The 25,017-nt window shown below is 43.6% G+C and overlaps 1 protein-coding gene across 1 annotated transcript in view; it reads right to left on the bottom strand.

Moving 5' to 3' along the window:
• Positions 1-24,963, bottom strand: part of TRMT1L (tRNA methyltransferase 1L) — a 60,557-nt gene extending 35,594 nt beyond the window's left edge. Inside the window, exons 1-7 of the mRNA XM_075936762.1 lie at positions 24,706-24,963; positions 20,373-20,513; positions 18,133-18,240; positions 16,353-16,466; positions 14,822-14,886; positions 5,828-5,957; positions 118-241 (exon numbers count right to left, since the gene is read on the bottom strand). Of these exons, the coding sequence (XP_075792877.1) occupies positions 118-241; positions 5,828-5,957; positions 14,822-14,886; positions 16,353-16,466; positions 18,133-18,240; positions 20,373-20,513; positions 24,706-24,808 (785 nt within the window). The 5' untranslated portion in view covers positions 24,809-24,963. The remainder of the gene's footprint in view (positions 1-117; positions 242-5,827; positions 5,958-14,821; positions 14,887-16,352; positions 16,467-18,132; positions 18,241-20,372; positions 20,514-24,705) is intronic.
• Between the last annotated feature and the right edge of the window lie 54 nt (positions 24,964-25,017).

Here is a 25,017-nt window from a genome sequence, read left to right as displayed (position 1 = left end):
GCAACTTATTTTATTGCTTGAAAAATGTTAATCTACTAGACATCATAGTGGAATGTTTACTGGGATTTTTTTAGGTGAAAGCATTTTATTGCAACCTCTTCCCACTACCCCTCTCACCTGTTGAGTTTCATTTTGGGATTAAAATAAGAATCTGATTTCTGAGGTGTGGAGTAGTTTGGAAGAACTTGTACATCCGTGTCTGCTTCTTTCAGCACTTCATGAGAAGACTTAGGAGCAGGGGCTAAAAATGTATGGAGGGGGGGGGGAAGAGAGAGAGAATTAATGGTCATTTGTGAGAATCTAGTACATTTTATCTATAAAATTAAAAAAATCTCTCAAATAATTAGAGCTCCAATCTCACTGATACATAATAATGGAATCCTGTTAACATGGGATTACCATTCTGTGCTAAGAATGGAGACCATAGCTAATTTATATTCAGGACATTAGCAAATCTGGTGCCAAATTCTACCCTGATTTACACCCTTTAAAATGCCATAGTGTCACCATACAGTAGGGCTACTAAATTCCTCTCTTAGAATACACCCCTTTAATAACTATCCAAGTTGAATAGTACAAGATGGTGCAGGAAATACATTCTCTCATATTAAAAGTGACACTGAGCTTGTGATAGTTCTCCAGTCACTTTTTGATAACTTAAAAAAAACCCACAGGAGGATTCGAGTCAGTCCAGGATTTCAGAGACCTTCATTTTTACCTGAAAAATTCAGGATAATTTTCTGAAATAAACCACTCCTTTCCTACAGGCAAAAAACTGGCTACATGCTCTGAAACTTGCAGATCTACCCTCTCTGGAAGTATCATGGAAGATGGGTTTTCTATTTTGCATGCTCAAACACAGAATACTGCTATTCCATTAAATCATACTAACAAGAGAATTGTTGAGAACACATATCTATCTGCTGTGAACTCCCTCTGCTGCCTTGGTCTGGTTTGGACAAATGAAATGTCAACACATGTAAGATATTGTTTTAATTCGTCAAAGATGAAGCGATTTTACTATTTATACTGTAGTTTCCATTTGTCAATCTCAAAATTACACAGGTGTGGAAATATGATCTCCATTTTGCAGATGAGGGAAAGTGACCCAATGAAGATTGAGTGATTTATCCAAGGCTAGATAGAGAATTTGAGAATAAAACCCAGGTTTCTGAAATTGACTAGATCACCTTTTCCCATAAGTGAAGAAAAAGAGTATGCGTGTCTATATTCATGTGTGGGGATAAGGCAAATGACAGTTTCACTTTCTACAACAACCTGTTTATATGTTTTCCGCAAAATGGGAGCTATCTTTAATTTACGTGCCCTTCACATGGCAGTGGTAGAGAGAAGACAGAATAAAAGTTGGATGAAAAGGACAGAGGAGCAGAACCACATATCCTACCAGTTAGAATAGTAATAAGTGTTGTTCTTCGAGTGATGGTCCCGATATGTATTCCAAATGCAGATATGCATGCATGCCATGCACTGGAGCCAGAAATTTTAGAACAGCAGTGTCTACTGACCCACACAGTCACTTTGTGTCGCCACATGCTCCATGTGAGGTTACTGGAGGGCAATGTGCCCTCAGTTCCCTCTTACCACATGGTTGGATTTAGGATCTTCTCTTTGCAGACGTGCACTCTTAGGAGAATGACGGCCCTTTGTAGATAGTGCATTTTGCTTTCTTTTCATATTTCTGTAAAAAGATTAGTTGAGTGAATTAATGTCTACACTAGCTCCTTATAGGGCCTGTCCTGACCGATTTGGGGAATTATGTCCCATGTTCCAGAGTCAAGAACTGGTGCTCTCACTTGTTCTTCAAGAGCAATGAGCACATGTGCTGTCTCTACTGCCTGGGTGAGACATACCTTGTCACCCGCTGTAATATCTGCACATTCTTCGCATCAAGGACCTGCCACACATCTTCAGTACCTCTGCAAGCTCTTCATGGTAGAAACGCCGCAGTCTTGTGTGATGTCTGAGTCCAGACCATTTGTGCTGGTGGTGCAATGACCATCATTGGTGGTGAGCACCCTGACCTCAGCTTAATACCTAGATCCGTCGGCAGCACCAAGACATGAAAAGGCACACAAGCACAGATGCACACATGCTCGTGAACACGGTAACAAGGCTCTGTAGCAGACCGCTGTGCTGTACTGTATTTCCTCCCCTAGATGGCTTTGGTTGGGTGAGATGATATTCAATGACCTTACAGGGCCATCTCCTAAGTCAGGGGCAAGGGAAAGCAGAAGCAAACCCAGAAGCTGCTATGAAGACCAACACTCCCAACAGACTGCCAGTGGATGCTACTTGGTCAGGTAAGCACTCTCCAGTTTGTGCTCTATACATCCCTCCTCAGAGTGGCAAACAACATATCCACTGGTTTCTATGTCCTACTTTGAGCTGCCGTCAGTCCTGCGTCCAACTTCACCAGTGGCTGTGACCCACATGTGACTTCACATGGAGGCTATCCGCCTCTGGAACTCAGGTTTCTGCCATCATGTTGTACCCCAGGCGGTGTACCTACAGGGGGCACAGAACTCCATAGCAGATGCACTGAGAATAATTTTGGTGCCTCAGTCACAAGTGAGAGCTCCACAATTACACGTTCTGTGACCTCTGCTAGGCCTGGGGAAACCTCCACCGTGGGATCCCTTTGTTACTCTTGCAAACTGTAAATTCCTGCTTTTCACTTCTGTGTGAGATGGAGGGGCAGGGAGCAGTTAGGACCCTAAGGTGATACCCACTTTCTGTGGCACAAAGGACTTTGGTATGCGTCCCTCCCACCAATTACCCCTCTTCTCCTAGATCTTCTGCAAGATCTGCTGAGATCGGGCCAGGTCATGATGACACTGTGCAGGCTCTGACAGTTTTGTTTTCCCAAGCTACTCATACAGGCAAGCCTGCCCATGGCAGGATCTGCCATTCCAACCTGGGCCTGCTCCAACTGATGGCCTAATTTTTGCATGGGGCTCATTTGTAGACAATGCCTGCTCATCACCTGCCTGCTGTATTTTTACATATAGTAGGCAGAAGTCTGAGGGCATGCTACACCACAAAATGGACACAGGATGGCGTCAGCTTCTGGGTGCACCACCAACACCATTCCTCCATACTGTCTGTGCCTGTGAACCTAGACTACCTTCTGGAGCTCAAGAACTTGGGCCTTGTGCTCAGCTCTTCCTCACAACACTCAACGCCTCCCTCCCTCCCATGGATGGCAGGTCAATATTTACCCACCTGCTAAGAGGCTTGATGACCTGCTTCCTTCCGGGGATCTTAACCTCATGTTGTCTGCCTTCACCTGGACTCCATTCAAATCCCTGACTGCATGGTCCCTAGCCCACCTATCCATGAAGGTCTTCTTTTTGGTCGTCATCACATCTGCCCAGTAGGTCAGTAAACTGGCAGCCGTGATGGCTGACTTCTTTCCATCCATATAAAGTTTTCCATAAGCACAGAGTGTCTCCGTTTCTACACCATAAGTTCCTCCAAAAGACTGTCTCTGAGTTTCATCTCAACCAGTCCACTGATCTCCTGGTCTTCCATCCTAACCCCCACACCACTCCCTACATGTCCACAAGGAAATTGGCCTTCTACTTGGATAGCACTTGAACTTTCTGCACAATCCTCAGCTTCTTCACAGTTATTGTAGAATGGTCAATAGGGCAGGCCCTCTTCTTGCAGTGCATCTTCAAGTTGATCTCTATTACAGAATGCAACACACATTCCACCATGACACTATCCAGGAGAATCATATGCATTCCACACAGGTACATGTGACTACCTCCACCTCCTAATATCCAACCTAGACCTCCCTTACTGCAACTTGAGACCATTGCGCCTTGTTCTGTCATCTGTCCTCATTGAGAATGGCCCCCCCTTTGGAACTCCCCTTCAGATAGTTGAAGGCTTCTATCAAATCCCGCCGCCCCCTTCTCTTCTGTAGACTAAATAAGCCCAAATCCCTTAGCCTCTCATCCTAAGTCATGTGCTCCAGCAAACTGGACTCTTTCCAATGTGTCCACATCCTTTCTGTAATGGGGAGGCCCAGAATTGGATGCAGTACTCCAAATAAGGCCACACCAGTACTGAATCAAGGGGCATAAAGGGGAATAATCACCCCATACGGCCTCTTATATCCTTACATAGAACACATGGTGACTGGTGGATCAATGGACATTGCTGCTGAAAAATTTCCATCTCTGGTAAATGAAGCACATATGCACCCACATTTGGAATACAAATAGGACCACATATCTCGAATCTCCAGTAACAGGTGAGTAACCTCCTCTGTTAATAACTTGCACAGAAAGTATTTGAAATCTTGTGCTAAGCTTTTTTTTTTTTTTTTTTTTTTTTTTTTTTTTTTTAAAGAGAGTCCTTCCAATAATATTATTAGCTTTTCCAGTTTAGTTCTTATCAGGTCAAAAGATTAGTGCAGATGATTTTGGGGGGTTAGTAACAGGATTCCGATGTACTGAAATAAATGAGCAATCTTCTATCTACATGCTGTAGAACTGAAGAAAGTCAGCTGATTTCAATATTCCATGATTATGTACTTCAAACAGAATACTAAAATGTTGAATTGTTTTTATCTCAACTTGATTGATACTTGAGGCTGATTTTAAAAATAAATAAATGCTGCCAAAATAGGGAGGCATGAAAGTAGCCACACCAATTTTGTTTTACTGGTACCGTGTCTCATTGTTTGCACCATTCTTTTGAAAAGGTTGGATATGGACATGCCTAAGGTTATAAAATTAATTGCAAAACTATGATTTTTTTAATCAGCAAAAACAGAGCTGTTGCCTGATCTAATAATTGTGTATTATTTATATCAATTACTTAAGAATTTCCAGTCAATGCTGTGAGGTTTGGTAGGTTCTAGTTGCAGGATCAGTTCCAGTATTATTACAATGATTGTTCTGATGGCAATCTTGATGTGCATAGTTGCAAAACTCTCACTTGAGAAAACCCTTTTGAATTTTCAATAGTTTTACAAACACAAAGTCAAACACCTCCAAACCAAATACCACCACTACTAGTGGTGACCATCTTGGCATCTCCCAAGAGTTACATTCCCCAAGGAACACGGAATGGGATATAACTTTAACAAAATATTACATTGATGCCACTGTGCCAAATACACATTCAGTATGTGGGTCTCTCTTTTTGTGTTTCCTTACTTTACCAATGTAGGATGCCCTTCTCCCCAAGATTACCTAAAGCTTATTAGCATATACATCAATTAGTTACCATGGCTCTCTTATTTCAGATGTCTGCTGATGTTCCTAACTTAAATATCCCTACCTGGTACAAATTAACATCTTGTGGTTACCTATCAGCAGTTTATTCAGTGTTCCATTCTGTGATGTATCTTATGATCTAGGCAGGGTTACTCTTGGTTAACTGCATATGCCAAGGCTTTGGGGCCTTATGCCTTGTTTAGCTGAACTATTGTCTTTTGCGCTTGAGGACTGTAAAAGCTTTGCTTTACTAGTTTTCTTATGCCTGTGTCTTACCTAGCAAATGCCTACACATATAGGTTGCAGAGCAGAAGGGCACAGCAGAGAGTAAACACTACAAATTCAGCATGCTAAACTTTTAGGATTATACAGGCAAAACAGTGAGTAATGGTTTGGCAACCTTTATTATGAAGGACACATTTCTTGTTTTAAATTTCCTTCTAACTTTGAGGAAACTTTTTTTTTTTTAGTATTATCTTACTTTGGACAGTCCCTCAACTATATAGTCCAGCTATAAGACAGAATACAATGTATAAAGGATTCATTTACACACAAGTCAGGAACATTAAATTTACCTGCAGTATATCTTGACTCAGTTTCTCCTTTATTCACATGGCGCTTAATATGCCCTATCATGTCCGTCCTTCGTGTGATGGTTGCGGAACAAATGATGCAGTGATAATGGGCTCCCATCTTTGTAGAGCTCTATAAAAAAGTCAGTGTAGTTTTAAAATACAGCGAAATAAAGAGAGTGAAGTAACAACAATGCAGCTTTGCTGCTATAGTGCTTTAGTGAAGATTCTACCACATAGGAACTTCTCCTGTCGGCACAGTTAATCAACCTCTGCAGGAAATGATAGCTGTCTACATTGGGGGATAGGTTGCTATAAATATGTCTGAGGTGTGGAATTTTCATACCCCCAGTTATGTTGTTATACTGACGTAAGTTTGTAGTGTATACCTGACCTGATGTCACAGCTAAATTCAAGATGGAAAGATTGTTTAGCAGAAGTCATTAACACACATTGTAAGACACCACTCAAGGAGAAGTGGTGAGTTGTACACAAGAAGGAAGTTTACAAGAAGAGAAGGTTACTCACCCTCTGCAGTAACTGCCGTTCTTTGAGCTGGGTGTCTGTGGGTGCTCCACCTTAGGTGGGTGCTCCACCTCTGTTTTGGCGCCGCAGCACGCGTGGCCGGAAGATTTTACTAGCAGTGACTTTGACAGCTAGCTCACACATGTGCAAAAGCGTTACATGCGCTAGGCGGCTAATGCGCGTGCACGAGATACGATCTCCTCCGTTCCTTCTCTGCTCTGGAAAAGTATAGAAATAATACTGAAGCAGAGGGGAGGAACGGTGGGTGGTGGGGCACTCACATGGACACCCATCTTGAAGAACATCAGTTACTGCAGAGGATGAGTAACCCTCTCTTCTTCCTTGAGGAGTGTCCCTGTGGGTGCTCCAACATAGGTGACTATAAGCAGTTTATCCCTTGGAGGTGGGAGCTTCGGATGGAGTAGTGTCCTTTTGGACCGTTGTAAGGATGGTATGTCCAATGCAGTTTCTCTAGACACACAGGAGTCTAGAGCATAATGAGCTGTAAATGTATGAGGAGATGACCTGGTGGCCGATTTGCATATATTGGACAGGAGATGCCCCATCCATAGGCTGTGGATGTTGCCATGGCCCTGGTCGAATGTGCATGAAGTTGTGCAGGTCGCTCTTTACCAAAGGTTGAATATACTATTCTTACACATTCAACTATCCATTTTGAGTTGCTATGGGAGGAGATGGGGGAGTTCCTGGGGGTTTGTCTACACTTGCAGCCTAATTTGAACTAGAGCTGCAAATGTAGGCATTCGGAATTGCAAATCAAGCCCGGGATTTAAATATCCCACACTTGATTTGCATCTTTCCGGCCGGGCACCATTTTTTGAAATTTACAAGCCCAAAGTAACTGCCCGCGTCTACATGTGGCAGTGAAACGGGTGTTCAAAATAAAGCCCTAGTTCGAACTACCTGTTATTCCTCCTGCAATGAGGTTTAGAGCATAGAGCAGGTCACCATACGCTCAAACGGCTTACGAGTTAAGGTCCTCAAAATCAAATTGAGGTCCCAGGCTGGAGCCAGAGGTTTGATTGGTGGATAAATGTTCTACAATTCTTTGAGGAACCTTTTGGTCGAGGGATGTGTAAATAGCGACTTACTGTCTATTGGCTAGTGTAAAACAGTTATGGCGGAGAGGTGAACCTTCAGGGAACTGAGTGAAAGTCCTGAATTATTGAGTTGTGTTGTGTTGCAGGACTGCGGGTAATGGAGCCGAAGATGCATCAAGGTTGTGGAGGTGAGACCAGATGGAGAATCGACGCCACTTGTACAGGTTAAGTTTTGTGAAGGGATGTTCTCTGACTGCTTAAGAGGATCTGCTGGACCTCATCTGTGCATTCTGTTTCTAGTGAAGTGAGCCATTGAGGAACCAGGCCTGAAGGCTCAGGGTGTGGAGATGAGGATGCTGAAGGCAACCACGACATTGAGTGAGGAGATGTGGGAGCCATGGGAGATGCCATGGGCGATCGGCTGACATTTGCAGTAGGTAGGTATACCATGTTTGTCTCAGCCAGTCTGGCGCTATCAGTATGACAATAGCATTCTCTAAGTGCCTCTTAGTGACTACTCGATGAAGAAGCAGTATGAGGGAAAAGGCACATAAGAGGGTCGTCCCACAGTATACCGTGAATGCGTCTCCTAGGGATTGTGTTCCAATGCCAGCACGTGAACAGTAGCATGGACACTTTTTGTTGGCACTAGTGGCAGACAAGTTGATCTGTGTAAAGATGTGATGCAAAATGGTGGTGTCTAGTGCCCATTCATGGTTCGCAGGAAAGTTCCTGCTGAGATTGTCTGCGGTTATGTTGTCTTTGCAAGGGAGATGGGAGGCAATTAACATTATATTGTGAGTGTTGCACCAAGTCCATAACCCGACTGCCTCTCTGCAGAGGGGGTAGGAACTCGCCCCCTCCCAGCCTGTTTATGTAGAACATTGCACCTTGGTTGTCCGTAAAGGTCTGCACAGTGGAGTTGGAAATACAGTTCACAAAATGCCGGCAGGTGTAGTATATTGCTCGGAATTTGAGCACATTGATGTGCATCGTGGTCTCTGTGTCAGTGCACCATGCTTGTGTAGTGAGGGTACCCAGGTGAGCTTCCCCAGCTCTGTTGCGATGCATCTGTGGTGATGGTGAACGATGAGGCTTGCTTGTGGAAGGGGACCCCAGCGCGCATGTTTTGTGCTTCTGACCACCGTTGGAAGGAGCATCTGACCATGTTCGGAAGTGAGACCAGTTTGTGAAGGCTATGTATCTGAGGTCTGTATACTGTGCTCAGCCAGTGTTGTAGAGGCCTCATGTGTAATCTGGCATGTGGGACAACTGTTCTCGCTGCTGCCGTACGGCCTAATAGCTAGAGACATGCCTTCGTAGGAAGCTGTGGGGCCGTGGTATGAAGTTGTACTAGTTATAGTATTGCGAGGAACCTCTGATGGGGTAACAATGCAATAGCACAGATGCAGTTGAGTTGAGAACCTATAAACTCTAGGACTTGGGTTGGTTGGAGCTGGCATTTGGAGACGTTAATTTGGAGGCCAACTGCATGGAACAGTGACATGGTGGTCATGACTGAGTCCTGAGTTTCTTGGAATGACTTGCCCCTTATAAGGCAGTTGTTGAGCTATGGATAGACTGACACACCGTGTCTTTGCAGGTGGGCCGCCACAACTGCCAAGACCTAAGAAAAGACCCTTGGTGCTGTGGATAGGCTGAAAGGTAGTACTGTATACTTGAAATGCTGTCTCCCTGCTGTGAATCTTAGGTACTTTCTGTGCACAGGGTGTATGGGCACATGGAAGTACAGGCAGTCCCCGACTTACGCGGATCCGACTTACGGGGCTTTCTCTCCCCGGAGGTCGAGGTGGCGGATTGCTGCCTGTGAGCTCCAGGGCGAGAAAGCCCCGTTCGTAAGCTGCTCCCGGTGCCCCTGGTCTGCCCCGGTGCCAGAGCAAAGCCTCAGAAGCGCGGAAAGCCGCCGCTGCTGCGGCTTCGCTCCCAGTGCCTGTGGTCTGCTGGGGACCGTCTCCAGCAGACCAGGGGCACCAGGACTGAAGCCGCAGCAGCTGATCAGTTTCAGCAGTGGCTGAATCAGGATGCCTGGGGCAGAGCAGCTGGGGTGCTGCTGGGTTGGTCCAGTAGCTCCGAGGAGCAGCTGCGCTACTGGACCAAGCCAGCAGCACCCGAGCTGCTCTGCCCCAGGCGTCCCCAAGTCAGCTGCTGCTGAAACTGACCAGCGCCTACTACAGGAAGCCCGAGGCAGAGTTGCTCTGCCCCAGGCTTCCTGGAATCAGCCGCTGATCAGTTTCAGCAGCAGCTGACTTGGGGACGCTTGGGGTTCTTAAGTTGAATCTGTATGTAAGTCAGAACTGGCGGTCAGTTTCAGCAGCGGCTGACTCTGGACGCCAGTTCCGACTTACATACAGATTCAACTTAAGAACAAACCTACAGTCCCTATCTTGTACGTAACCCGGGGACTGCCTGTACGCATCTTGGAGGTCGAGAGTTGCCAGCCAGTCGTTTTTGTTGAGGGAGGGTATGATGGTGGAGAGGGTAACCATGTTGAAGTGTTGGTACAGGGTTAACAGCTGTTAAGTCTACAGCTTCCTGACTTCTATGTGAGAAAATATCAGGAGCAGAAGCCAGTGTTTTGATATTGTTGTGATACCCTTTCCACTGCATTGATCTGGAGCAAGTGATCAATCTCTTGACATAAAATAGTCTCCTGACATGGGTCCCTGAAGAGGGACAGGGCAGGTGGTTGGGTTTTAGGAGGAGATAGGAAGGGGATGCTGTACCCGAACTTTATCATGTCCAGAACCCATTTATCTGTTGTTATGAGGCACCATTGATGGTAAAACGGAGCTAAATCTGTGGTTGGATACTATCGTAATCAGAGGTTCGGGTGAGAGAAGACGAATCTGACAGCTCTTGACCAGATCTTCAAAATGTTTGCCTAGAGTTAGAGGATTGAGATGGAGTTGGTTGGTCAGCTGGCTGTTGCCTTCTCCCTTGACGCTGGCACTTTCTAGGGTTGTATTATCTTTGAGAATGACCAAAGAGGGAAGCTCTGTATCTCTGAACATAAGGCTTGTTTTGTTTACGTTTTGGTGCAGGAGACTAGATGCCCAGCGTTTTAAGTGTGGCCCTGAAATCTTTCAGGGAGTGTAAAGAAGCATCTGTGCCATCAGCAAAGAACTTCAGACCCTTGAACGGAAGTTCTTCCATCTTCGTTTGGACCTCCTTTGGGAACCAGAAAGGTGGACCTAGGAGGCTCTTCTCATCACCACAGAGATGGCAAGGGCTTTGTAAGGCTGTGTCAGCTGAGTCCAAAGCAGCTTGGAAAGCTGTTCTGGCTATCAGGAGACCCCCGTTAGTGTTTGCTCTCATTTTTTCTTCTGGGAGGAATTGAATAAAGTCTGTAATTTGCTGAAATATGCGATGAGTGTATTTTGCCAGCATCATGGTGTAATTAGCGATACGTAGGTGTAGGGAGGCAGAGGAGTATGACCGTTTACCCATAATATCCAGATGTTTCCACTCTCTATCAGGAGGGGTGGATTTGGCAGTGTTTTGCTTGCTCCTCTGATTTACTGCGTCAATTACTATGGAGTTAGGGGAAGTATGTGAGAATAAAAATTCAGCACCCTGAGGAGCCACATAATATTTCCTATCTACCTTCTTGCCCATTGGGTGAATGGTGGCAGGTGTTTGCTAAAATTGCTTGGCTGGGTCCATGAGGGCAGGGTCCATGGGGAGAGCGAGCCTCATGGATGGAGAATATGGAGGATGCTTGTGAGTTTATGCTGGGTTGCTGGCAATGTGGTTAATGAGACCTCAAGGACCTTAAAATCATCCCCAGATAGGACTTGCGGAAGCATGAATGTGTCCCCTGAGGAGGAAGGAAAGATCTGTGAAAGTGGATCAGAGGAAGTAGTGGATTCCTCGTCACTTAGTGTCTGATCAAAATCTGTCTGGTCCCTTGAGACATCAAAAGACACAGTCAATGTAGACCTGGACCGGAGCTGAGCAACATGGTGATTCTGTTGCTGCTGAGCCATGTAAGGTGCCCAGGGGTCCCAGTTGGGCCACATGGGCGCATTGGCATAGGAGGTGGTAGCCAATGCACAGGTTGCCAGTGTGTTAAGGCCAGTTGTGAATGAAGGAATTTGCACCTTGGTGTAGAGTGTCTGGGAGGAGTTAAATAGTAATAGAGAGGTAGCTGTGTTAGTCTGATCTTGCTAAAACAAAAGGAAAAACTATGTAGCATTTTAAAGACTAACAAGATGGTTTAATAGGTGATGAGCTTTCGTGGGCCAGACCCACTTCCTCAAATCATATTCTGGAAGAGCATTGGCATGACCAAAGGAATACAATGAATACTAAAGAAATACAGTGAAAAAAGTGAACACGTTATTAAACTGACAAATCAGATTTAGTACAGACGGTGGGGTGAGGGAGAGGGAGGGAATAGCTATTTATGAGTCAATGAATGGCTAATCACATTGCAAAGATAGCTTCCCCACTTATCACCCCCTGATTAACCATTTGTTGTCTAGATAGCTTATTGTCCTTTTTTTTTCCTGGAGGGAGATGAAGTGGTCCTTGTAGGTAGTTTGCTGAATGTAGTAAAGTCTGGAAAAGATTACGTGTCTGTGGAGGCTTGGTTTTTTATGATAGTTTCTTATGTTGAGAGCTCCTCCTTGATTTTTTCTGTTTGTTGTATAGAATGCTGATAAGGTGGTTCCATAGTTCATTTGCGAGTGTGTGGCATAATCTCTGGCTGTAATCTGTGGGATATGTAGATTGTAGTGGGTTTTTCACCCTTAGACCCTAAATGATCAGGATGAGGGGATGAACTGTACCCTCAACAAGTTCACAGATGACACTAAGACACAAAACTAGGGGGAGAGGTAGATGTTCTGGAGAGCAGGGATAGGGTCCAGAGTGACCTAGACAATTTGGAGGATTGGGCCAAAAGAAATCTGATGAGGTTCAACGGGGATAAGTGCAGAATCCTGAACTTGGGATGGAAGAATCCCAAGCACTGCTACAGGCTGGAGACTGACTGGCTAAGCAGAAGTTCAGCAGAAAAGGACCTGGGAATTATAGTGAATCAGAAGCTGGATATGAATCAACAGTGTGCCACTGTAGCCAGGGAAGCTTAAGGCATATTGGGGTGCATTAGTAGGAACATTGCCAGAATATCTAAGGAAGTGATTATTTCCCTTTATTCGGCACTAGTAAGGCCATATTGGGAGTACTGCATCGAATCTGGGCCCCCCATTATAGAAAGGACGTGCACGCATTGGAGAAAGTTTAGTGGATAGATAATTAGGGAGCTGGAGCACATGAGTTATTAGAAGAGGCCAAGGGATTTGGGTTTATTTAGTTTACAGAAGAGAAGTATGAGGGGGAATTTGATAGCAGCCTTCAACTACCTGAAAGGGGGGTTCCAAAGAGGCTGTTCTCAATAGTGACACATGACAGAACAAGGAGCAAACTGCAGTGGGGGAAGTCTACATTGGAAATTAGGAAAAACATTTTCACTAGGAGGGTGGTGAAGCACTGGAATGGGTTACCTAGTGAGGTGGTGGAATCGACATCTCTAGAGGTTTTTAAAGCCCCAGCTTGACAAAGCCCTGCCTGGGATGATTTAGTTGGGGTTGGTCCTGCTTTGAGCAGTAAATTGAACTAGATGACCTCCTGAGATTCTTCCAACCCAATGATTCTATTATCTCTATAGTCACAGAACAAAAAAGGAGGGTGAGTGGGTTACAGACTGTTGTAATAAACAATAAATTCAGTGTCCTTATTCAATCCATGATATTTAGTGTCTAGCAAAATTATGAATTTAAGCTCCCAGGCTCACTTTTTGAAGGTGTTATATAGGTTTCCTTTGAGGATGAGGAATAGTGATTGGATACGGATTGATTACTTTGTGGAAAGTATTCACACATATGTGATAGTGTTTCTCTTCATTTTTCTGTGCAAGTTAATTTGAGAGCATAGCAATTGTCTTGTTTCACTCATATGGTTGTTATTAAGACATTTAGTGCACTATGTAGTGATAGGCATGTGCAGGACCCAGGGATTTTTCAGGGTGTGCAAGGGATAGGGATCATCGTAGGAGTAAAGATATGTTGATAGGCTTTTCATCAATTATTCAAGTATCTGGTGCCACTCTGAGTTGGTGTATCCTGGTCTGTGAGGAGCTTGCTTCTGATAATGAGGTTGGGGGTTGCTGATAGGGAAGTGACCGGTGGTAGCTCTCTGCCTGCGATGCGGTGACCTGGCTTGGCCGGTGGCTCCCACCCACAGTGGGCTCGTCCTGGCCAGAATAACCTATGGTGCAGCAGGCCCGGCTGCGCTGGAGCAATCTCCCGCACTGTGCAGTGTGTGAAAGGCTGCTCCAGCCCAGACACACCAACTGTGCTGCCTGCGGGATCCTGGTTAAGTGGTTAACTGGTTAAACGTTACTGAGATTTTACATCCCTAGTTGTTGGAAGGCCAGGAGTTCGGGATAGATTTCTTTCAGGATGTGGTTCCCAAGAAGTATGCAGTATAATTATTTATTGATACCCCATAGGAGTTCCACTGTTGGATAGTAGGTGACAATTAGGGCTCCACATAGGAATGTTTGCATCATGGGTTGTGCTGCCCAATCTACTTCGCTGGTGGAACATCTTGTTTGGTGAATGCTATTTTAAATGTGCTAAGGTGTATATCTTAGACTTTCGCCTCCAAGTATATTTTGTGAAGTCTGATGGCCTGGCTGTAGAGAACAGACCTCTTGGTATATTTAGGTGGTTACTGGATCTATGAAGGCAAGTGTAGTGGTCTGTAAGTTTCTTGCGCATAGTGATCCATAGGAACTAAAATAATGTACTTAATAGAGATGATGGATTTATGGTTTATTACAATAATCCGTAACCCCCTGAACCTCTGTCTACTTTCTCTTGAATGGTCCTTTACAATATGTTAGCTATTTAGGCTAGACAATCTGTGTCACCTTGCATAACACTTCCATCTATGACACTCGGGGTACTTTTCTCAGACCTCAAGAACTCTGTGTAAACTGGAAAGATTTGTCTTCCACAAACAGAAACTGGTCCAATAAAACATATGACTGCAGTCACATGGCCTCTCTTATATCCTACAACCAACATGATTATAGCAATTTTAGAATACAGCAACAGACCTGCACTTGAATTAAACCGGAGATAAGATACTCTTAAAATACCCCAAACATATTCATTACACATACGCCATTCAACTAACATTAAAAAGTTTGAATTCTCATCACCTAAAGGTCTTGGCTGAATTGAGAATTATAAGGTTCAATATCCTATTACAGAAAACAACATATTTTTTAAGACTACAACAAAATACATCACAAAAGTTCTTCTTCCTTTCCCCTTTTTTAATAGAATAAATGGGCATATGTGATCTAGTATTTCGTTACCTGGTCTCCAATGAGATTTGGTTTCACTGGGCGACAAGGTAAGTGGCAGATGCACATTCTGTATCCTGGAAAACAAACCAGTTCTTGTCATCTTGCAGTACAGCAAATACATAGCACGTAAGTAACTTGGGCAGGGAGCTGGACTTGACCTCCTGAGGTCTCTTTCAGCTCTATGATTCTATGATATCATAAGCTCTTTAGGGGTAAGGAATATCTTATTTGTTAATACAATGCCTTGTGTAACAGGACTTGGACTTAGCAACAAGCTAAGTGCTTCTACAACAAAATAAATAATAAAAGTACGTAACATCCATTTCTTCTGGTACACATATCCCATCAATACGAAGAAGACTTTTTTAAAACGAAAAAGTCACTGATATGCACTCAGGTTCCAGAACTGTAGTAGACAGTTGTTAGGACTTGAACCATCTACCTGACTAGTAACCTTTTCAAAAAGCATATAAATGTTTTAGGCTCCTAAGTCCCATAGACTTCAAATAAGACTTAGGCTCCTTCGTGTCTAAGTTACCTTTGAAACTGGGATTTAAGTGCTTGGGAAAATTTTATCCAAAGCCTGCAAAGTGTGATCAGAAGTCACCAGTGCAGTCTCCTGACAAGTATTGTGCTTTGTCCAGTGATGATAACCACTGGGCTGCATGCACATGCTCCCCCTATATGTTGCGCTGGCTATGTGCAGGTAGCCAGCACAGAGCCTCAGCTCTGGTCTACACTAGGGAGTTATTTCTATACAAGTGGAGTGTCTACACCAGCAAGTCCTTTATTTCAAAATAAGGGGCTGGTTATTTTGAAGTAACGCCTGCTTTCCACAAGAAATAACACTTACTGAGAAACAGCTATTTTGAAATAGCACAAGGGTGGATGCTCCTCTGCTGCTATTTCAAAATAACTACTTCCCAGTGCTTCCTCAGGCTCTAAGTTGAGGTAGCGCATCCACATGAAGATTGCTTTCATGACATGCTAATAAGTTATATTCTGGGAAAAGTGCTTAGCTGAAACTATTTTAAGTGTGAAGTAGAAAACAGAGAATCACATTTGAGATATTCCTCTACATGATGGGCCAAAATTGACTTTCTTTTTGTTACAAGTTACAAAACTTCATGTTAGTTAAGTGTCCATGCATGATAAAGCTCTGAATTTTAGAAATTGGATTAGGTATATAAACAAACTCACATGAAGGTGAAATAGCCATAGATATTTCCAGATAGTAATATTAAAAACTAATTTATCATATAAATTTACCAATTTTGAAATTGGTAAGGAAAAAAGGAAAAATGCAGACTGACTTTTGTTATAAATACCAGGTGTAAAATGGAACATGCTACTGACTCTGATTTAGGGTTAGGATCTCGCAGTCTTTGTGCATGAAACTCCCAACTAATGTCAATGGGAATTTTAAATGCATGGGCTCTACAGAACTGAGCTTTATGCTTCCACTTAATCTTATGTTGTACTCTGTCCCATAAAATATATGGAAGAATTAAGCAATTGATTCAAGTATAAAAGACTTTACCTTCAAATTCAACAGAGACTTTCCAATGCAAATTTTGAAGGTGGCGATGGAGCTTATGACTATAGCAAGCTTTGAATTTCTCTTCAGGACACAGCGGACAAGGTTTCTTTCCAGCTGAAAATTCATATAAAAATAAAACAAAGAAGTAGATATATACAATGAATGAGCAGATTAGAGTTGTATATTGGTATAGATTTCCGTACATTCAACTATGCATATTTCAGACTAAACACTATTTTCCTCCACATCTAGTACTAGGCAGACTTGTGTTTGTGTGTCATAGCAAATTAAGCTCTGTAAATACGTATTTAAATTTATAATCACAAAATGCCATTCATGCAGGTATTGTATCCTCCTTTGAAACTCAACCTGGAAACTGAAAGTCAAGATAGGATCTTACTGCCTTGTGCATCAATAGCAGCAATTGTATTCTGATATTCATGCCAGAAAAATCTAATTTATGGTCCTGATACTGCATTAGCTTTACATGGCTCATAAGTAAAAAGCAGTAAAAGCTTAGATTGTCAGTAACTAGATACAAGTCTGAATACATGTTAAAACACTTAACATTTTCTAATTTTGTTTTATTCATGATGTCTCCTGCTGCCTCTTGTCTTGTACTTAGATTGTTAGCTCTTTGGGGCAGGAGCCATCATTTTGCTGTGTGTTGGTAGAGTGATTAGCACAGTAAGGTTCCTGATCATGACTGAGATTTCATAAGCACTACCACAATACAAATAACAATTTCAACTCAATTCACGCTCAATTAATTTTTCAATAGATAAAATTTCAAAGTGTAGTTACTGTCAGAAAAATTAACAGCAAGTTTTCAGAGGCCAACTGCTTATCCACTGGGAAGAAAAGGTGTAGAGATTTTAAGATGGTTTTAGAGGATTGTTTTAAAGTATAATCGCTATTTTTTACAATTAATTTTTATAAAACACATACATTATAGTGTCCCCTCAAATTATTACTTTAAATTTTGTTAATAAACTTTCCATATTAGAGGTTAGTAGATTTAAGGTATTTTACCGTTTTTTTTTGTTTTAGTTGACTTTTAAATTTTGATTAACAGAAACTGCCAAATAATTATGACCTTACTTTCAAAAGCCTATTTTAAATTAACTCTTAAGTATGTAGTGTTTCATATTAGTATTTTGTAGTAGCTGAGTGCACAAAATATGTGTGCAATTAGCTTGATCATATTCTGGAGTATACGCTCCCTTTTAAATCAGGGCAACACAGCCACGGTCCTGAAAATAATACCGAGAATAACCCTTCAATGTTTTCTGGCCACAATGCTTCATGGGAAGGTAACAAATAAAAATGCTTTGAGGTAAGCCAGGCAGTGCAATAATAGCTGCAAAGCAGTCAACTATTCAAATAATAATCCCGTTCTTTTAATTTCAAATAATATATATATTTGCCAAGGAAAATATTGATTACTTCTCTAGCATGACATTAGAAAACTATGTTTCAGCATATGCTATTGGGCTACAGCTAGAAGTTAACACAGTTTTCTTAGCTGTGCATGTTCATGACGATAGTGATGCGACTATACAGAGAGCAAAACAAAAATGGAGCCACTGGGTCCTTTCCTCTATTTCATTAAGAACGGTGTACTTGAAGTGAGAACAGAGGTTAGCCAAGTTGTGGGCAAAACCAGTAGGCAATATTTTTTTTAAAAAAAGTCCAAACTTCAAAATTCAAACACTCAACTTCAAAGAAAAGTGACAATATTTTTTAAATAAATTAAAAAAACAAGAATGAATATAAATACCTGCAACATGTTGATCTGTGTTCTGGGGTACAGCGGTAAAATCACCTTCACTCAGGTCAGCTAGTTTTGCTAGATCAGCAAGCTCTCTTTGAATGGAAATGTGTTTCTCTAAAAGTTAGAGATTTTCAAGTTAAAACACTTCTGCTTTCACATCCCATTTATTTTTCAGTTCATATAGTTCTTCTGACAGTCACTCCAGTTCTAATGCTAGCTGAGAGGGAATCTTGTGCCAACTGAAAAAATATTTTGCATTCTATGTCTTTTGAATAAATTTGATGAAAGTGCTATAGACAGAATGGAATAACTCATCTGAATTCCTGTATGTTCCAGATTTATTTATTTTTGCTTTTTAATAGATATTTAAAAAGCTAAACTGAAGAATTTCAAACAATGTTTACATCTTATATTTCTGGATTCTTTGCTGATGCCATTCCATAGACTGCAGCACTATAGTCACATCCTGTATAATGTGGTATGCAAAAGCAAAATTGTCCTCTGAGCTCTTTGGCAAACCTCACAAATCAGTTATACCATACTATATTAGTACAAAGTACAATTATTAATACAACCAAGGCACATTATACATCTCAAGTCCCTCAACCATTTCTGGACTTTTTTTTTAAGCAGGTTTGAGAGGAATTCCCTCAAATTACTTTCACATACTGGCAACTTCTCTTGCTTTTACCAAATTCAGCAACAATCCTTACTGAGAATAACCAGTTTGGTTATTGCCTTTTATATACTGTATTGCTTGGCTCTGACACGGGAAATCCAGATGCATAATACTTGGTTTTGTAGTGGTTTTACACTTTTAAAACCTATTAAAAGCCAAAAACTTCACAATACCCTCTGAGGTAGGGAAATTGAATAAGGGATTAAATTACTTGCCCAAGGCAAGGGAGCACATAACTGTTGGGATTACAACCAGTGTTCCCTCTAATTTATGTCCCTGTACGGAATAAATTTTGTTATGTGCACCAATATTGAGATGGTGTGCGCCACATTCTGCACATGGACGATCTTCGGTGGGGATGGGACTGAGGGGTTTGGAGTGTAGGAGGAGGCTCAGAGTTGGGGGAAGTGAGGGCTCTGGCTGGGGGTGTGGAGTCTGGGATGAGGCTGCAGATGAGACATTTTGGATGCAGGAAGGGGCTTCAGACCGGAGTAGGGATGTTAATGGTTAACTGGTAAGCCTCATTCTTAATGGGACAGACTTACTGGTTTCAGTTAACTGTTGGGGGCTGGAGCAGCTCCCTGCCCACTGTGGACAGGGGGCTGCTCCCCACCCTGGGCAGGGATGCTACAGCCCAGCCAGAGCAGCTCCTGTCCATGGCAGACCTGGCCCATGTGCGCTGCAGGCAGGGTCGCTCCAGCCCGCCCGTCCCCCTTTAATCAGTTAAACATTACCTTTAACTAGTTAACCAATTAAATGGGATTTTACATCCCTCGACTGAAGCCAAGGAGTTTAGGTTGCAGGGAGTGGGCTCAGGGCACGAGCAGGGTCAAGTGGGAGTTGGGGTGTAGGATGGAGTTCAGGGTTCCGGCGTTTGGTTCTATGATGGAGCTAAGGATGGAGCGGACTCAGGACTGGGGCTCTGGGTTAGGCTGCAGGATCTGCGAGGGAGTGGAAAGCTTAGGGCTGGAATAGAGGATTGCGATACATGGTCTGGGAGGAAGTCAGGGGCTCAGAACTGAAGCTGGGTGTGGGACGCTTACCTGGGGTAGCTGCCATTTGATGGGGGGGGGAGGGGGAGGGACAGGAGAACCCACACTGCCTCACGCTCATCAGCAGGCACCATCCCTCACAGTTCCCATTGGCTGTGATTCCTGGCCAGTGGAAGCTGTGTGGGGGCAAGGGGCTCTAAATGACAGCACATGGTGCTACATAGCCCCCCCCTGGCTGGAGGGAGGAAGGGGATCTGGGAGCTTCATTAGCCAGGTGGCACATATGCTACTGCAGCCAGGGAAGAGGAGGCTGTAGCTGCTCCATGCACGGCAGTCCTGAGCCCCTGTGCAGGGCTTATTAAGCAGCTGCACATTACAACCTAGAAATGTACAGCTCCTAGTTCTGTGCTCAGATACAATGCCTTTCTTTAGTCACTATCATGTATCTAAACCAACAGAATGGAAAAAGGTGGCACTTCCAGTTACAACATGCATGCTCCTGTGTCAGTAAGCTCCTTCAAAGAGATTTCTAGAAATGATACAGGGGAAAATGCCAGCTCAGTTTATTAGCAAACCTCTTGGAGAATCCAAAATAGTAGCATCAGACTCCCTTATAGACTCTTGCTCTGTTCCTTCCTCTTTGGTTTTCATTTCTGCTTCAGATATGTGTACATCTAGGTTGTTGTTATCCATTTTTTCAGACCCAACCAAGCCATCTTAAAAAAAAATTAGAAACCAATCAGTTTGTTTACATAACATTTGAATGATGTATTAATTACGGTTTCAGTTTCCCTCCTTTCCTGCTACATACCATGCAAAAAAGGATTACAATGACTTGAGAGAGGAACTGTTTTAGTCACTATGTCAGAGAGGGTGCCAATATATCTCATTTTGAAAAACACATAGGAAAATTTGTTATCTCTGACAGAAAAATCTACTCACCCATCCCAAACATGGAAAGTCTGAGGTTAATGACATACATATATTTCACTTGTCAAAAATTAAATTACTTGTCTTGGGCAAGTAGAATTTTACAAAACTGACATAGGTCATTAAACTAAATTTAAATAATCAAAATCCATAGTTTGGATTGATGACTCAGGTATATCTACACTGCTAGAGAAGGGGTGATCATAGCATAGGTAGGCTTAACTACTAGCATTAGTCTAGATTCTGTGGTGTCCAAAATGCTAGCCACTAGCCTCATGTGGCTATTTGGCTGGTTGAGTATGGCTAGTTTGCTATAGCAGTAGTCACTATAACAGCTACTGCTTCAGAACTGGTTAGACACCATGAGTCTAGCTAGTACGGATAACAGCAGCAGCACAGATACAACAGAATGGGCTACAGCCTGGTCTAGCACTTCTCCAGATGGGTATTTCAGTTTTAGGAATGCTCTATAAAGATCTTGTACATGTTTGTCTCTGTCTGTGGGATTGGAGCAAATCTGGTTGTATCTTCGGGCTGTATACAATAGATTGAGAAAAGTGTCTGGAATGGAAGCTGGAAGCATGAAGGTTAGTGGTCAGTCAGTTTCTGGTATAGGATGGTGGAAATTTGTCCATTATTTAATTGTACTATAGTGTCCAGGAAGTGGATTTCCTGTGTGAACTGGTCCAGGCTGAGGTTGATGGGGGGGATGAAAGTTGTTGAAATCCTTGTGAAATTCTTCAAGTCTCTTTTCTGTGGGTCCATATGATGAAGATGTCATTGATGTAGCATAAGTAAAGTAAGAGTATTAGGGGGGCAAGAGCTGAGGAAACATTGTTCAAGGTCAGACATAAAGATGTTGGCATATTGTGGTGCCATGCGGGTGCCCATGACTGTGCCACTGACTTGGAGATACAAATTGTCTCAGAATCAGAAGTAGTTGTGGATGAGGACAGTCACAAATAATAATAGTCTTGGTTAGTCTTCAAGGTGCTACAGGACGACTGCTGTCTTTTATACTTTTTTTTAAGTTACAGACTAATACGGTTACCCCTCTGAGACTATTATTAGCATGATTTGTATAATTGACTGTGCACCACCTGTGTATTCAGCACTGATCAGACTATTAGCAAAAAATGTAATTCCTGAAAACAATGCATATAATGTATAAGCCTGGATAAGATAGCTTGGATATTTAGGTATCAAGTGTACCGTTATTGACAACATATCACATGGTCATTGTAATGTGAATATCTATGAGTGGAGATGCCGATGACTATAGCAGTTTTCTCTGATTAACGACTGGAAGATTTGTTTTCCTTTTCTACCTGCAGAGGTCCTGATACACCTTAGAAATCTCAATTTTTTTCCTCGTTTTTAAAATGTGGAATTATCTTGGTGTTTGGTTTAAAAAAAAAAAAACTGTGAGAACTGCAACTAAGAACATAAGAATGGCCTACTGGATCAGACCAAAGGTCCATCTAGCTCAGTATCCTGACTGCAAACAGTGGCCAATACCAGATGCCCCAGAGGGTGGGAATACAACAGGTAATCAACACGTGATCCCTCGCCTGTCACTCATTTCCAGACACAACTCAATCACTGTGGTGTTGTGTTTAACAGTCTTCTGGAAAGCAGTTATTTAAAACAGAAGTGAAAGTAGTGTTGCCAATTCTCATGATTTTGTCCTTGTTTTTCTCAAAGCCCCAGCTCCTGGAGTCAAGTGATGTGGAATCTGAATAAGTTAGCCAAAGTTTAGGGCCTAAGTCTGCATACGTGCTTCAAGGCCCAAGAAGGGGTGAGTATAGATAAGGAAGATGCTTGTTGTTCTTTGTTCTGAGAAACTGGAACAATCCGGTTAATTGCAAGAGATATGCAATTCTCTGAAAATGATCTTGCTTTCCTAATTTGGTAGTTGTCTCCTTATTTGGGACTGGGAAATTTGAGCTGTATGCCAACTATAAAAACTTTGTAACTTTCTTTCTGACTGCGCAGTCTGTCTGTGTCAGTTAGTGAAGAATCTCCCAGCAGCTGCTTATTTCCTTTAATAAAGGTGCCTCTGGCAAATCTGAGACAAACACAATGTGAAAACTGTGTTTTCTTCTACAGTGAATACATCATGATTTTATCTTTCATTCATAAAATGTGACCTCAGTGCATCCTCAAGGCTCAAAAAGCCAAAGATGAACATGATTTTAGGTGAACCTGACTCATGGTCTAAGAAGTTTGGGTTTGACAATACCACGAAAGAGACTTGAAAATGTCCATTTCAATCCTCTTTAAGTTTCTAGTATAGTAACTCCCTAGGCAACTGTCACAGGGCCTTGCCCTAGTAGGGGTGGTTAGAATCATAGAACCATAGAGCTAGAAGAGACCTCGGAAGGTCATCAAGTCCAGCCCCCTGATCTAGGCAGGACCAATCCCAACTAAATCAACCCAGCCAGGGCTTTGTCAAGCCGAGACTTAAACACCTCTAGGGATGGAGACTCCACTACTTCCCTAGGTAACCCATTCCAGTGCTTCACTACACTCCTAGTGAAATAGTTTTTCCTAATATCCAACCTGGACCTCTCCCATCACAACTTGAGACCATTGCTCCTTGTTCTGCCATTTATCACTACTGAGAACAGCCTTTCTCCATCCTCTTTGGAACCTCCCTTCAGGAAGTTGAAGGATGCTATCAAATTCCCCTCACTCTTCGCTTCTGCAGACTATAGAGACCCAACTCCCTCAGCCTCTCCTCATAAGTTATATGCTCCAGCCCCCTAATCATTTTGGTTGACCTCCGCTGGACCCTCTCCACATCCTTTTTGTAGGGGGGGGCCCAGAACTGGACACAATACTCCAGATGTGGCCTCACCAAAGCCGAATAAAGGGGAATGATGACATCTCTAGGTCTGCTGGCAATGCTCCTCTTAATGCAACTTAATATGACATTAGCCTTCTTGGCTACAAGGGCACACTGTTGACTCATATCCAGCTTCTCATCCACTGTAACCCCCAAGTCCTTTTCTGCAGAACTACTACTTAACTGGTTGGTCCCAAGCTTGGGATTCTTCCGTCCCAAGTGCAGGACTCTGCACTTGTCCTTGTTGAACCTCATCAGATATCTTGTGGCCCAATCCTCCAATTTGTCTAAGTCACTCTGGACCCTATCTCTGCCCTCAAGCGTATCTACCTCTTCCCCTAGCTTAGTGTCATCCGCAAACCTTGCTGAGGGTGCAATCCATCCCCTCATCTAGGTTATTAAGAAAGATATTGAACAAAACTGGTCCTAGAACCGAGCCTTGGCGTTCCCAAAGTTAAATGACCTATTCCAAGCTTGGAGAACTGCAAAAAGTAAGAATATACTGTACATTAATATTCTAAACCCAACTAGTCCCCCTAAGTGACTGGATGTAAAGTATCAGAACATGTTATTACTACAGCTGAACAGGTCTAAAATTTCATATTCTTTCTTGACATAGGAATTAGATGCAGTCCTCGTGTCAGCTAATGTCTTAAGTGATCTGCAGTCACACCTAGTGTTTTCAGGTGCCTAACGCCCTGCTGGAATCACGTTTAAAGTTGCCCTCACCCAAAATCTGAAAAGATGCCCCTGGAGGGAGCACTGCCCCCCCCCCCCATCCATGGCCCCCGCTGGTAGCAGAGGCAGGAGAGAACTAGGAGTGCGGGGATAACGCACAAGTGATGGGCTGCGTTTCCCTAGCGCCATCCACTCCAGGCGCTTCACAGCCCTGGGCCGCCCCGGCTAGCAGGTGGCAGCGCCCTCCCTCTCCGCAGGCGAGCGAGGCAGCAGGATGCAGGAGCCCCGACTCCCATCGCGGCCTGGTGGGGATGCTGCTGCTACAGCCCAGCCCCAAGCAGGCCACAGCAGCATCCGGCCCCCTCCGCCCAGCTCCTGTGGCCCGGGCCACGCGTGTCTGTGGGTGTCTCCTCTGCTTCCTCCACAGACCCCAGGCTGCTCCGCTCCCTTACTGATCTCTCCGGCTGCCTCCTCCTCCTCCTCTTCCTCCTCCGGCTCTCGCTGCTCTGGGGGCAGCCGGGCCAGCTCTGCCGCCGCAGCCTCCTCAGCCGCCATCTTCCCCCCCGACAGCACTGCGCCGGCGAGCGACGCGGGAACACAACCGCACGCGCCTCTCCCGACGGGAGGGGGGGCTGTTTGCGGCTCGCGTCCTTTCACAGGGCCGAGTCGCCGCGCGAGAGCGGGATGCAGCCGATCGAACCCCGCCAATGAAAACTACGACTCCCGAGAGGCACCGCTGAAGGGGAGGAACTACATTACCCAGA

The sequence above is a fragment of the Pelodiscus sinensis genome, chromosome 9, assembly GCF_049634645.1.
Source record: "Pelodiscus sinensis isolate JC-2024 chromosome 9, ASM4963464v1, whole genome shotgun sequence".
NCBI lineage: Eukaryota > Metazoa > Chordata > Testudines > Trionychidae > Pelodiscus > Pelodiscus sinensis.
This window is presented reverse-complemented; position numbering and strand designations above follow the sequence as displayed.